Below are 15,860 nucleotides of genomic sequence, written 5' to 3'. Positions count from 1 at the left end.
CAATAACCCGGGGAAGAAAAAGAAAAAGCCCTGCATAAACCGAGGCGGTGGAAATCCGACGCTCAAACATAAACATTCTTCCATCCTCCGCGTTTTGATGACCGAGCAGCAGCGCGTAAGCAGGATCCGGGTGAGTCCAGGCCGTTTCCTGTAAAGGTATAAGTCGGGGTCGGCGTTACGACGTTACGCAGCTGCTCCCACTCCTGTTGTTTTCATAATTGTAATATTTGGCACGAGGCGGCCGCAGATGTAGAGATTTCAGCTGTTTGGTTTCTCTGGTTCGGAGAGTCCAAACGTACAACTCCGCGACATTTACGACCTCCGCCGCCGTGGAGGTTCTGTTTCTCTCCAACAGATATCTCAAAGCGGAACAGATGGATTCTGTCGCAGTCGCGTAGATAAGTCTGACTCGGGGGGGGGGGGGGGGGGTCGGAGAAAGAGTTAGATTAGATTCTGAGGCCGATTCAGATGCGTGGATGTCTTCATTCCCTGTGACATCGCACGATAGCGCATCTGTAACCTATCACAGATAAGGAGACGGGGCAGATTAGTCATTAAAGCATACGCACCGCCATATGTGGGATGATGTTGATTCAGCGGTGATTCATATATATTTCAACAGCGAGGAGACGATATCGCTTTACAGGGAGTTTGTGCGATGATGTAAACGGATGAACGCAGATGACGGATGGCGGTTTTTGCGGAATGCGGTGACGTAAGGACGATGATGAATGTTGTTGATCGTAGGCCGTGACGTGTTTAGTTACCTGCAGTGACTCCAGGAAGCGAAAGGAGCCTAGGCGTCGACCTCGAGGCACCAGACAGAAGGTGGAGTTGTGGAGAAGCTCCTGGTAGTCGAACCTAACGGAAGGAAAAAAGGAAAAGCAGACGTGAGAGGTTTTGATATCTCCGCGCAGTAAAAAGGCTGGATTAATCCGTCAGTGAGTTACAGTGAGCTGTGAGCGATGCTATCAGGAGAGGCAACACGCCTTATCAGCTGAAATAACCAAACGATGGCAAGCGCTCTAATAAACGGCCTCTGCCTGGCAACGCACGCTCGCTCTGATATACGATATCTAACATCTGCAGACATAAAAATAAACAGGGCCCTTTTGTGGCGTTTCATTTGTGATATTTAGTCGTAATGATGCAGATTATGTGCAGTAATAAATCCTTTCGTATCGTTTCCCGCCCCCCCACCGCCCGCCACGCCACAGATGTGCCACCGCCGCCGCCGATAACCATGTTTTGAAAATATATCCATCCCCGAACTAATCTGCGTTCTCCGTGGTGTTGTGCCTGAACTTGAGCCAAACGACTCAAAGCGTTTCCAGGCTGCTGGCTGCTGCTGCTGCTACTGAGCCCAGACGAGTTCCATCATTCCATACTCTTATTTCACGCTCGCCGCACGCTTAAGGACTCAAAAACTGGGGGAAAAAAAGCTCTGCATCAATGCTTTCCTTCATCAGGGCTAAGTGGTGGAGCAGTAACGGTCGGGCATCGTGGCGACCGCGTGGTAAAGGAGAAGCACAGTGTAGTAAACAGATGAGGGGAACAAATAGGCTCTTATTGGAGACTTCCTGCTCCTCAACTCCCCTACTCTTGATGCTACACACACTCCACATTCCCCCCTACTCCACCTCCTCCTCCTCCTCCCCCTGGCCTTCTGATCCTCTCCACCCTCCTCCCCCGGCCTCAATTCTGGCCTCCACCTCCCCGCTTGTTTATTTTCCCAGGAGACGTCAACGTTAAACACTCCTGCCATTAATCTTCTCTGACACTCATTTATTCAACCGTCGGCGAGTGACGAAGATACAGGCCTCCCTTTGCTCCCCGGACGAGTAAATTGGGGTGCCGTTGCTGACGTTGGCGCCGATTACCTTTCATACATCCCCAACGTGAATGGATGTGAGTGTTGAGAGCCGGGAGTGAATATTCGATGTGTAACGGACGCGGACGTAACGCAAACACACACACGCGTCGGCTCGGTGAAAGGCCGCCTTGTCTTGCAGCCGTTGCTTTCACTTCTGCTCCTGATATTTCTCCACCTGTTGATAGAGCTTTGCCATCCAAGCCGGAGCCAGCCGTTTGTGCGCGTGTGTCCGTGCGTAGGCGTGTGATGGATACACGCGCATCGGCATGAGTATAAATCAGAGACGTTTGGCGTTTATCTACTTCTGAAATAACCATACGCCTGTCTGAGGAATATCCGTCACGACTGCTAAGGAGATTTACGCAAAATACTGGAAGGGTGGGTCGGGGGGATGAGGTTTTGTATCCCGACCTCTTTGTGTTTAGGTTTCCAATAAATGCATTTATTTCTGGATGCATAATGAATGGGACTGCCTCATGAGCATGGAAACAGCGTCCACCTGCTCTCATGTTGGTGCAGAAATGGCAAATAAACCTAATAAAGCAAATATTGCATTCATAATTAAACCTGTACTCTCCTGGTTTGCATGTGCACATACTGTACTGTATGACTTCATTTGCATAGAGTGTATATGCTGCGTATACCGTATATATATATATATACAGTAAATATATATGTATATATATGCCTTAGCATCGAGTCAATGGGACCCCCGAGTGTGTGGCGAATGGAGCAAGACTGAGCTGGTTAGCGTGACCCACTTCCATCTGGGCCTGCTGTTTACGTGTGTGTGTGTTTGTGCGTCTGTAGCTGTGTGTGTGTGTGTGTGTGTGTGCGTGTGTGTGCGCGTCTGTGTGTGTCTGCAAGTGTCAGCATGTCTGTGTATGTAGCATTGTGGCTTTTCTGCAGGCTGCTGTTCGTAATGAAGGGAATGCACTTAAACGCGGCAAACAAATAAATCATTTAACAGCACTTTGTTTCCAGCAACAAACAACCAACTCCTCTCCCTCCCTCCCTCCCGCCGTCTCTCTCCTTCTCTCTCTCTCTCTCCCTCCTTCTCTCTCTCTCCCCCTCTCCCTCTCTCGCTATCTCTCCTTTTGTGTTTGTAGTTGTCCTCTCACTATAGGCGTACATACAGTAGTAACATACAGTTGTTATGAGAGTTGATTGATATGTTCTGAGCCTGAGGGAGTCACATGAGCTGAGCAGGATGCAGTTGATGTGCAAGTGCAAGACCTCAGAAGTAATATGACATCATTACACATTATAACACCTCAATCCTGCTGCTATAGCCGAGGCCTTTTCCCGTTTGAATTAGCTCCGTGTCGCAGGATTCTTCTCGACGACTTTTCCTTTCTCCAAATGTGTCAAGCTCAGAACTTATCAGTCAGCCATTGTACAGTCGGGGCATTTGCGTGGATGTGAATTAACGCCCGTGTTTCTTTGAATATCACAGCACCATCAGAAGCTCTGCATTCTTCGGGTGTCTCGCTTCATTACTGAGGTGTGTGTGTGTGTGTGTGTGTGTGTGTGTGTGTGTGTGTGTGTGTGTGTGTGTGTGTGTGTGTGTGTGTGTGTGTGTGTGTGTGTGTGTGTGTGTGTGTGTGTGTGTGGTGGAGTCACCGCCGTCTTACACTTGCAGTCACACACAGAATGGATGCATCATTTCCCATAATGCCTGGCGTTGGACTGTACGGCATTGTAACAGAAACGCTGCCTGCATGTTAATGTGTGTATGGCGTGAACGTGTACATACGCAGCGTACTATAAACGAACACACACACACAAAAAGGGTAAAGGGTGTGTGCACTTCCAGATACCTGTCACAGAATCGGTGTGTAGGCGTTGATTACATTAGATTACATTTCTGAACGGGTATACATCATTGGTGTGAATATTTGCATTAACACACCGTTGTTTCACTGCGTTACGCGTGTGTGTGTGAGTGTGGGAATGAAATGTGTTGACGTTTAGTAATGTGTACAGTCCGCAGAGACATGCTGTACTCAATGTTTTGACACTGGAATACATTTTCGTTGCATTTGTATCCTCTTGATTGCATATTCTGTGTGTGTGTGTGTGTGTGTGTGTGTGTGTGTGTAAGTGAGTCTGCCTCGCTCGTATCTCTCTCCTGTGTGTGTGTGTGAGTGTGCACTTTCTCTCCTTCTCTCCTCCCACTCCTCCCCGGTCTCTCAGGAGGATAGTGCTGGTTAAATATTAAACATCCAATATGGAGCCAATCCATGTAGAAGGATGAGCGAATCTGATTGTGTAGTCTAGACGCGTGCGCACACACACACACACACACACACATAAACACACATAAGCACACACAAGCACACACACATAAACACACGCAGATCTAGGCCTGACATCTTTATATCTCTATAATGTTCTGTATTTCAGCGTACAGTCTGATACGGACACTCATAAAGACAAAGGGCACAGAGTCCACACACACACACACACACACACACACACACACACACACACACACACACACACACACACACACACACACACACACACAGCGCACACTCTCCTCATGTAAAGGTATTAAGCTCAGTATTATACCATCATCAAAACCATGTTTACTAAGATGGCGCCGCTCAGACTGTGTGCGTGTGTGTGTATGTGTGCGGGTCTGTGTGTGTGTGTGTGTGTGTGTGTGTATGTGTGTGTGTGTGCGCACCCAATAAGTAATTCTGCTCCTCCTGAACTCCATCATCTGTTCATTTCCATTTCAGCGTGTGTACTAACAATGAAATGAAAGAGAGGAATATTGAAAGAGTGAAAGGGGAGAGGCGAAGACGAGGAAGAGGAGGAGGAGGAGGAGGAGGAGGAGGAGGTAGATGCCCCTTGACTGACAGTAGCTTCTGGTCAGTTGAGCTCCACCCTGCTTCCTGTAAAGGTCAGGTGTCAACAGAGTGAGTGTGTGTGTGTGTGTATGTGTGCCTGTTAAGTGTGCATGCACTGGAGTGTGTGTGCTCGACCACAGTTATGGATTAGCTGCCAACGTGCTAACAGGCGATTGTCAATACGTTTCATCCTTGTGTACGCTTCATCAAGCGCAATAAGACCTGAGGGACCGAGCAGAAACTCTTGGGGCTGACACGCACACACACACACACACACACACACACACACACACACACACACACACACTGCCTACAGACGCTCACAAACCTTGAAGTGTGTTGCGGTTCAACACACATCAAAGTCGTGTGGTAAAACTCACAATATTACTCAAGTTAGTGGCACAAAAAAAAAAGGGAGCAACCAAAGTACAAATACCTTCAAATTGTACTGGATTATGTGAGAGTTTGATGAATCGTATTGAACTTGGCGATCACAGTCACAGAGCTATTTATTCCACTGACTGGGCTCCAATGTGTCACTGAGCAAACAGTGGGGGGAGAGAGAGAGGAGAGAGAGAGAGAAAGAAAGAAGAGAGAGAGAAATAAGTATGTAGTGTATGTAACCAGCTGCTGCAGCCTCTGGGACCAAGCTGGGTGGAGAGAGGGACAGGGGGAGAGAGAGAGAGAGAGAGAGAGAGAGAGAGAGAGAGAGAGAGAGAGAGAGAGAGAGAGGGAGAGAGAGGGAGAGAGGCAGAGAGGGAGCGAGGGAGGAGGAGAGAAAGTCACAGCTCTGTCTGCAGGCGGCGAGGGTCAAAGCTGGGCTAAAACCAACACTCATCACAACGTGGACGTGCAAGGCTTTAACCTAAGGATCTTAGCGTTTAGTTTTCCCGTTTTTAACTGTATTTTGTTGTGGATTTCGACGTCCCGAGAAGTGACGAGCAAGAAAAGAGGGAAGATGAACGCAGATAGAAAAAGGAGATGGAGGGGAAGGCAGGAGGCTCAATAGGCAGTTCAGGTTTCACTGTGTGAAGGAATGAGGCCTCCTAGTATCCACTTACATTAAACACTCACTGTGGAGACACACAGAAGGAGGGAGGGAGGGGAAAACGAGTGCTCATCTCAGTGTGTGTGTGTGTGTGTGTGTGTGTGTGTGTGTGTGTGTGTGTGTGTGTCATTCTCAACTACTGGTGACATCACACAGAAGCAGCAGAGCTCATAATCTCCATCTCATCTCTCTCCCGCTCTCCTTCCCGTCATCTTTTCTTCCCTCTTTCCCCATTCCTCTAATCTCCACGTTGACGCTAAAATTGATGTGTGCACGCGTGTGTGCATGTGTGTTTGTGTGTGCGTGTGCATGTGAAAAGGAGAGAAAGTCCAACAATCCAAAGACAATAAGAAGGTGAAGCCAGATGTTCAACCCTGTCCTTTCATGTGTGAAAATCTAGGAAACACACACATACACACACCCACACACACACCCACAAATGCAACTCCGTTTTATCGCCCATCTTAATGGCTGATGGGCAGATAAGCCCTATCCTTCAATCAGTCCTCTCTGTTCATCATCCACTCCTCATTTTCCGTCTCTCCACGCGCAGGCGGCAATAATAACCCGTCACAAAAATGGAAACTTCAAAGCGCCAAACACCATTTGTAACCGGCCAAATGTGTCCTCTGAGCTGCAATTTGCAATTACAGAACAGACGATGTCGTTTTCGCACACAGAAAATTAGAATGGAGGACTCAAATAAACAGTAGTTGCCGCCTGGCTTTTTGACAGCGTGTTGCACGAGGAGCCGACGCAGACATCAAAACGCAGTCCGCCGCGATTCTCGTTAAATCCCAATCCGCCTAAAACGTCTGATGATACTGGCGCCATTGCCAAAACAAGCAGGCGGCGTGCTTACATAGGCGGCGAAGACTCCAACGAAATCAAAATCGAGACACACGTAAGATGGATACAACTCCAATCTGGGTTTCTTTTGAAGGGTCGGTTGTTTACTTGTTTACATAAGAAAATCTCAGCCTCAAGTACCAAATACCATCATATCCTAAATTGCCACAAAATTTGTAGTTTTCTTTAACAGAGTTTCGCTGCAAACCGTGCAAATTTACGTTTCTGGTCCAATACTGCCCCCTAGTGGAGGTAGCGTTTAATCCCCTTGATTGAGGCGTACGCAATGCAAATACTGAAGGCAACTGTAGCCAAATTCCTTCTGTAATGTCCTCACTCCCACAAACACACACACAGACACACACACAGACACACACACACACACACTAACCTCCACCTCCCCATAAGAGAGGAGGCAGTTATTTTTGACGGCATTCATCCGTGTCTCTTTTGATATCTAGCGACGGACTTATTAATGGATTTTCTGCTTTGTGACTTACAGATTTACAATGGCGCCACTTCGCATCCGTTCCAATTTGGAAAAATGCATTAGTCACTGTTTCCTCACGGGTACTAATTAACGTCTCCTCTATCTGATAAATCTTCTTTTCCGTTTGCCACGTTTTCATATTTCCTATCATAACTCGACTTGGATGTGCTCGTTTACAGTGTTTCCCCCTGTGCCCTAAAGAAGTGTTCAAACTATAATACACCCCGTTTAAAAATACATGGGTGCTAATGAGCAAAATGTTCACTTGAGAGGGAGCTTATAGCTTTAATTAGTAATCAGTGTCATTACATTATATATATTAGCATCAACTCAAACTCCCCCCCCCCCCCCCTTTTTAATTAACACTTATTACTTTAACAACATTCACAACACAAGCAGAGCCAGAGGCGCAGGCTGTGTACCTGCTTGAGTGAAGTTAATTTAATGTTCAGTTAATGCACTCTTGGAAAGTTTGCTCTGAAGTACGTTTACTGATTACCACTCTACGGACAGCCGCGGTCTATGAGTATTACTTTACATTCCACGTTAGATCCGCTCGTAAAATACGACTCCAGCTGGGTGCAAATCTCGTACATCCCAAAAAAATCTTAAAGCCGTCAGCCAGGATTCAGTCTTTAAATAATTTAGCTAAATAGTTTGGGCGAGAATTTCACCGATGTCTGGAGGATCAACGGAAGGATTACGTGTTCGTGAATATCTAACCTTTAGAGGATTTCCTTCAGCTGAATTTTGGTTACTTTTGCTGTTTCATCATCCCGTGTTTCATTTCTACCACTTTGTTCATCCCCGTATATATTCCACCTCTGCAAGTCGTACTTTTACTTATTTACGCTCACTTGTAATCGAGTACTGTATTCGTATACCTTCTATAAAAGTCAATGAGCCTGCAAACTTGCCATACACAGTGATTTATGAACCTTATGCTTGTGTAGGGGCGCTCATGCACATTTTCTCTGTCTGCGTATCATTCCTACTATCCTGTACTTATCCATGTTGACGTTACAGAGGTCCTGAACTGCGCTACGCAAACCACACATTCAGCTCAAACCCTTTTATACCCGACCCGTTTGTTGGTTCTGGACTCTGCGCTTGACTGCGCGCACGCTCGGCTTGTACACAAATACATTGTCCGGCGGGCCACCCTATCATTACACACCATCCCTGCTCTGCTGAGTGTGTTCCTGTGTGTCTGCGTGGTGCGTCGGCGTCTTTTAATACCTCTCTCCACGCTCCCCTCTTTGTCTTTATCAGTGTCTTCGCTCAGCCTCTCATTAGTTGTGCGGAGATGAGGAGGCTAAGCTCTCTAATCTGAGCGGATACGACCCATCCAGAGCTGATCCCCTAACATTGTTATTTAAACCTTGACAAAGCGCTCACATGTTGACAAAAACAACAGATCCATATATTAACTGTAGGGAAATGTGGAAGTATTAATTGAAAACACAGAGCCACTTTATGGAGACAGGCAAATCTTGTCTTGTTTGTTTTTAAATTAGACGTCTTCAGCAATTATTCAATAGCAAAAGAGTGGATTTTGCATAGATTAAAAGTGTTATTTGTTTGGGTATTTTCATAAACATAAAAATGTATTTTAAGTAGTTAAAATAATGGAATCAAACATTAGAAAGTTGTTGTTGGCTTTTAGCAAAACCACCTCTGAAAAATGAATTAAAACTGAAGATTAAATGTGGGTATTTAGACACAAATCCACACACACACACACACACACACACACACACACACACACACACACACACACGCACACACACACACACACAGAGGGAGACTGCGCAATAGCACTCCTGCATTGACACAGTGTCCAAATAGAAGCTGGAGAAAAAAAGGGTACAACAAACTTCATCACGCGGGGTTGTTAGTTATATATAGAAATGGGAGCACAGCTGTCTGTCCATTAGGCTAAAAGCTCAGCAGCACAGCTACACGTTTATGAAGCAGTGGCCCACTTGCTTCTCTATAAGACGCAATGGGGGGGACGAAGACGGGAGAGAAGTAAAGAAAGACGCTGTGGAAAGCTCAAGACTTGGAAAAGAGAGGGAGAGACAGGGACAATGGACTTGAGGAGGTGTGTATGGTCTGAAACCGGGTAAAGGTGGGCATGAGGTAGAGAGACAGAACAGCCAATGAGAGAGTAGATAGATATCCAGTATGAGACATGAGAAGAAGAGTAGGGGTATCGGAAGTAGAGGTAGAGACCAGATTGCCTTTGTGGGCCTTGCGAGGAGAAGAGCACGGATTGACACGTGTCAAAACCTTGTAAGATGGTTCAGGTCTGCATACCCATTGCTACACACCAAACGTAGGATCCACCCGGCAGCCATCTTGCGTACAAGCATGCAGGGGTAACACCAATGATCGCATAAAATCCTATAAAAGCCTTAGGCGACGACGCTTACTGTCCGTTCGGCCCCCGAGGTGTCTGAAATCACTTTTGCGTCCTTTGAATATCGAGCGGAGCGATGGCAGACCTGTCAGACTCTACTGCGCATAGGTCATCGCCCTCCTTGCGCGTTCTGTTCACGGCAAAACAGTTTAATCCGCGTGACGGAGGGAGACGGATGATGGAGGGTCTCTGGAAACGCTCTGGGGGGGGGGAGAAGTCTCATTACTGTGATTCATAAATAATGATACAGGGAAGGAGAGATACAGGGACGGAAGAGAGACGGAGAGAGAGACAGAGAGAGAGAGAGCGTGAGAGGGAGCCGCGGACGCACGTCACCGCTCTTCTGGGTGAGACGAGAGAAGAATTATTTATAGCCAATTTACACATCAATGACAGCTTTCTTGCCCCTATGATTTCTCTGCTACGTGCAAAAGTCACGGATTTGCGTGTGTGTGAAGAAACGTCGGCTGGCAGAAAGTGTCCGTAAGCTTATGTGCTGCTTGTTCATTTCATTGTTAAAACCACAGCAAAGAGCCAAGAAGTGTTTTTTCCAGATTTTGGTCCTCGTGATGAGACAAGCCAACTGGCAGTTCCACAGGTAGTCTATTAACCACACACACACACACATATACACAAATCCCGTTGGCTTTATGCTCACCGTCATTGCTCGACCACCTATAGGCTTCTAAGCCGTAGTGAAGACATTACATCAGTGACAAAAGGCCGGCTTTAGAGATCGCGCCGTCAAACGCGCTGTCGTTACAGCTATTTCGGCTTTAAACAAATAACACCGCAAATAGACGAGCAGCTGGACTAATAGCGGCGAGTTGAAACGCCCGTGCACAGGTGGGGCCACAATAGGTATGGCTGTCATTCTCCGGCGCCTTTTGAAGTGTAACGAGAGGGAAAGCCTGCGCAGACTACAGGATCATTAGCGTGTGTGTCTGGGTGTGTGTGGGCCATCAATCACAAATATAAACCCTTAGCCTTCACAATGCCTCCATGTAGCTGCTACGCTAACGTAAAGACTATAAATCATGTCGTCCTACACGTGCTTCAAAACTTCATCTTCAACCACAAAAGTTTCCAGATTCAGGTTAAACGCTACTCCTATTTATTTTTGACTCTCGTAAAAATTGTGTCCATAAGAGACTTAACTGCCACACTGGTGAAAATACAGAATGACTCTAATTTTCAGACTTCAAATGGCGCCGACCTTACGTTTTTACGACGAAACATAAAAACGGCGGCCGGCCGTTGGCTTTATGGAGCCGGCTCTAAATCCAGCGGCTATACATAAAAGTCTGCACCATTTATCATAAACCTTCATGTCAAATAAATGGAATTAAGTCCTCCGCACTAACTTGTGGTCCAAAGTCTGTCACTGGTTTGATTTCTTGCAAGAAGAAGCTTGTTTGGTAACTTAAATAACAAGCATATCCCTGATGTTTATGATTGATCGACATGATTCTTCACCATATAGACGCTCTGAGTGGCTGTGGTAACATTTGCATTTTACACACACACACACACACACACACACACACACACACACACACACACACACACACACACACACACACACAGCGGCGCCTTTAGAATGGGTGGAAACCTCGCTAACATCTCTTTCATATTCACTCTTTTATTATCGGCTGTTTGGAAAATGCCAAACTGAAAAGTAGGCTCTGTAATTGCGCGATATTAACCTAGGCTGCTGCCGGGGAGATTGTTCTGCACTGTTGAGTAAGACGACTAAAGAGCACAGAGACGAATTCTCTGCTGAGGCTCCCCGGTGTGCGTAGAATCTGTCTGTGTGATATTTCATCTCTATTAATAGTCGCACAGTTTAGGGAGTTTTGCATATTTCAGCAAGCTGCGTTCTGCATTCCGTAATACCCCGAGAACGGAAACACGATCAAAGTTGCTATTGAGCAGTTTGTCCGACAAGATCAGTCCGGTTTTCCTCCTCTATTGGAAGTTTCAATAAACCGCCGTCCACTCCTAGAATGGCGCAAGAAACTGGAAATAAAACCACAAAATCGGATCATGTCTCCTCTCTGCTCTGCCTGCTTGAGAGGATATTGGAGCTGGCGATGACCCTTTCACCTGTGAAGGATATTGAATGGACAAAAGACAGTCTGGGGCGCTTCAGGGCGGACGTGTGCAGACAAGTGGAGCCGAGGGAGAGGGAAGAGTAACAGTGGAACAGCCGGACAGACAGACAGACAGGTGGGATGGGCAGATGTGATCCTTTGTCAAGGGTCACAAACATTTCGTCATTTGTCTTTTAAAGGGCGCTGAAGGGCGTGGAGATTTGGATCCACGCGGAACTCCTACCAAAACCCAACCAGACAGAGGGAGAGAGAGGTGGAAAAATTAACGTGGAAGGAGGACAGAAAGAAAAAGCGTTTTAGGGAGGGGGTGCGGGGCTAAATGGTCTGTTTTCAGCAGCAAATGTGCTAACGGTGAAATCCATCACGCCGGAGGTGCGGCTGGCAGCTCATCTACACTGCAGCCTTTGTTTTATGCCGTTGACACCGCCGCCGCAGCCGCCATGTTTTCATCAGTCAGGGCCGTGACACCACCTGGGGAGTAGCACTTGAACAGGCAAATGTGCGCACGTGTGGGAGAGCAGATCGCCGCACATCTGCATATATCTGTGTGTGTGTGTGTGAGAGGAAGGGAAAGAATTCCATTTGTTTGCTTCAACCTGAATATCCCAGTGAGTGATGAGTGAGTGAGTGAGTGAGTGAGTGAGTGAGATGCCCGTGTGTGTGTGTGTGTGTGTCTTGAGATCTCACAGATTAGCAAGCTAGACGCCACCGTAGCGGAAAAAAGCGAGACAGCGCAGCTTCGTCGCTCCCTGATTAAATCCTTAAAATAGGCAAAGTAATCTACATAAGAACCGCGGTGTGAGGCGACCGCCGATTCTGTTTTTCTTCTTCTTCTTCTTCTTCTTTATGAGGGGAGGATTATATTTGGCTTTTGTGGCGCAGGCCCTCGCAGCTCCTGGCGGCTTGCATTTCAAAACACTAATTCTTCATGCTCGAGAGACAGCAGCGATTCGTCCCCAGGACACTCCCATGGGCGTTTATATAGGCCACAAATGCCAGCGGTGGCCACGCCGTGACCAACAGTTACCAAACTGCAGACGCTACCTTAATGAGGATGACGCCTTGGTGACATATGTACCAAAGCTCGACTGTATATACGAGTCAGATCAGGTGTGAGGAAGGAAACAAAGCACATTTAGTAGTCTTTTGTTCTTTTAGTATAAACCTTATAGATTTAGATTTTCAAAATACCTTGTATATCCTGAATCTGATGTAATTTTGATGTCTTTTAGTCTATTTGCATCCATTCACATAGACCACGCCCATTTGCGTCTAGTGAGATTTTCCACCCTATTAAAAAATGTATATGTCTGGTCCCAATTAGATAACAGTTATATCTCTGTTTTTTTTTAAATTCATTACCGTTTTGCATCCATTTGCTGCCAAAGTTGAGTGGGCGTTGCTTACGCTACAAAAAGTTCTGAATAAGTCTAATGTAACCAAAGTTTGCCATATTTGCAAAATGCACAAAACTTGTGCCACAATCACGGTTAATTAAAATGATTTGGGGAACTTTGTATTTACATTTGATAAGTAAACATTACTCAGTAAGTGTTACTGCTGAAACTTTACTTTTTACTTCAGTATACGTAATAACAACCAGTCACAAAATATTATCTAGATATCTGTCATATTTTTTGTGGGCTTATGGTGTCAAACATCTACACATCACCACTCCCCCCCCCATCCCAGCTCCTTCAAGTAGACTGATGCAGAGATGTCATAAAATATACATCTAAGAATCGCCACAGGATGGCTGCCGAATTCACTCCCAATACACAAGCACGCTACACATTCAAACGGGTCAAAGAGACGCTCGACGGCACTTTTTCATTCACATTTGCTTTAGTCCGGGTGGTTCCGTCTCGGCGGATTCAACGGAGCGCGAACGAGGAATCCGATAAATCATTCACGGCCCAAACGTGTGTGTGTACGTGGATTTGCAGTGTGTTCAGAGACCTGGCCTGCAGGTTGTGGGCGGTTGAGGGACGAAGGCCGTGGCCTCTAAGGGGACAGGTCTAGCTGATGTGTGATGGGTGTGTGTGTGTGTGTGTAGTGTGTAAAGATCACATAAAAGCTAATCCTTTGCATTGTATTATTAAAGTCGGATTTTCCAGTTTTGCTCGTCGGCCAGTGTGTGTTCATGCAAATGGCTGTGTGTCTGTACATGCTTTTGACATTATCGTGTACTGTGTGTGCCTGTGTGTGAGTGTAGATGTTGATAAGTGCACTGCCCTCTGATACACTCGATGCGGAATGGTTACGGCTTATCTTAATACATGTGCGTGGGGAGGGGAGTAAATGGAACAGACATCCCTGAGTATACAAGTGTGTGTGTGTGTGTGTGTGTGTGTGTGTGTGTGTGTGTGTGTGTGTGTGTGTGTGTGTGTGTGTGTGTGTGTGTGTGTGTGTGTGTGTGTGTGTGTGTGTGTGTGTGTGTGTGTGTGTGTGTGTGTGTGTGTGTCTGTCTGTGCTTACATGTGCATCTACACTTGTCTCTGGACACGTGGAGTCTGTTTGTCTCTGCTGAGAGCGTGACACCTGTGTAAACACTGATTGGACAGATAAATAGCAGACAGAAGAGGTCAGGGTAATGGAGCCATTTCCATGTTGTCTGTGTGTGTGTGTGTGTGTGTGTGTTTGTGTGTGTCTGTGTGTGACAGGTATGTGCATGTGTCTCGTGGCATTTGTGCTTACTCAGACAGTTTTACTGCTCCCAGGCACAAACACTCTCAACCACTGATGCTCTTACTGAGTCGCCAACTTATCTAGATAACAACAAAACACACACACGCTCAAAACAGACCACCACTCTCTCTCTCTCTCTCTCTCTCTCACACACACACACACACACACACACACACACACACACACACACACACACTAAAATATGAAGCTGACCCTCAATTGAGCTGGACACACTCTTCGACTCTGTGTGACCTCACTTGTTTTGCGATGACCCAACCATATATCATCGACCTCTACACTAACACACACACACACACTCGTTTGTGTTCGAGAGGCATTTGAGGAATGTCCAGCACGCACCTGCAGTGGCCAATTGTGTGGAATTCCTCGCGAATTACTGTGGATGCAAACGTTTGTTCGCTCCATTGTCTTGTGTGTGTGTGTGTGTGTTAATTGTCTGATATTCCCCACAGACGAGACAAAATTGCGGCGCCAGCGACACAATTTGTCGGTTCGATCGGCGTTGATACGGACGCTTTTCCCCATCAAACGCCTTTAAAGAGGCGATCAGCTAATGGCCCTCATTGAATCTGGCAGCTTAATATCTGCTGTGTGACTCGGCCGTCCCTTTAGAGCGAATAAAATCACTCCTAAACACAACGACTCTTTGGAGGAAATGTCTAGAGCTGCTCTGCTGGACAAAAGGGGAACGGGTTCTCCTTCAGGCTCAGTGAGTCGTCCTTTTAAAAATAACACGCTTCCACCATATCGCTTTTAGTTCTAACGCGGCGTCTTCATCGAGGACAGAGCGAGGTCACTCTTTGCTCGAGCCTGGCGGTCATATAAACAAACGCTCCACCTCAGGACCTCAGCGAGGTCACACACACGCATGACTGCCATTCATAATCCTCACATCGCTTTCTCCTTTCTTCATAATAAAGAGTACAGCCTCATGTTTTCTAACATTAGATACTGACGGACGAGAAGCAGCTGTTTCCTAATCAAAGCTAATACACTGTGTAATGAACTCGTCTGCCTTTGAGCTTCTCTGTGTGTTCTGTGTGTTTGTGTGTGTGTCTTATGAGGCTGAGCCCTGACGTGGATCATCTATAGCGGTACAAATTGAAAAAAGTGTAGTGTAGAGTCTCACAAGGGGGCAGCTTTCACAATTACATTCATTTTGCGTTTGCCAAAAGTGCAAAAACACGACAGGAGGCCATCTTGTTCGCCCACGCTCAGAGCCTCTCTCTCCGCTCTTCCGTCCCTCAGCCCAGTCCTTTGCCAGATATTCAGGAAGTCGTATTTTCGCTCCAAAGCCAACACCTTTTTTTTTTGTTCTACAATGAAGATTTCAAGAGCGCCGCTAAATCAAACCGGTCCTGTGCGCCAATAAACTGGAATTTACATGGCTGTGCATGTTCAAACCAAGCATGCAGCAATCTGGATCAAACTGCTGCTGCTATGACAACCACGACAAACAATCCTCATCAATCTTTCTCCGTCTTAATTCCCTTTATA

General features: G+C 46.5%; 1 protein-coding gene across 1 annotated transcript in view; it reads right to left on the bottom strand.

The window, feature by feature from the left end:
- The window catches only part of ext1c (exostoses (multiple) 1c), a 56,067-nt gene that overhangs the window by 8,393 nt on the left and 31,814 nt on the right, over positions 1-15,860 (bottom strand). Inside the window, exon 3 of the mRNA XM_076139557.1 lies at positions 768-861. Within this exon, the coding sequence (XP_075995672.1) occupies positions 768-861 (94 nt within the window). The remainder of the gene's footprint in view (positions 1-767; positions 862-15,860) is intronic.

Source organism: Genypterus blacodes, unplaced genomic scaffold (genome assembly GCF_046128005.1).
Source record: "Genypterus blacodes isolate CSIRO-AG114 ecotype Tasmania unplaced genomic scaffold, CSIRO-AGI_Gbla_v1 ptg000438l_1, whole genome shotgun sequence".
Classification (NCBI taxonomy): domain Eukaryota; kingdom Metazoa; phylum Chordata; class Actinopteri; order Ophidiiformes; family Ophidiidae; genus Genypterus; species Genypterus blacodes.
The sequence above is the reverse complement of the archived record's forward strand: the minus strand, read 5'-3'. Positions and strand labels throughout refer to the sequence as shown.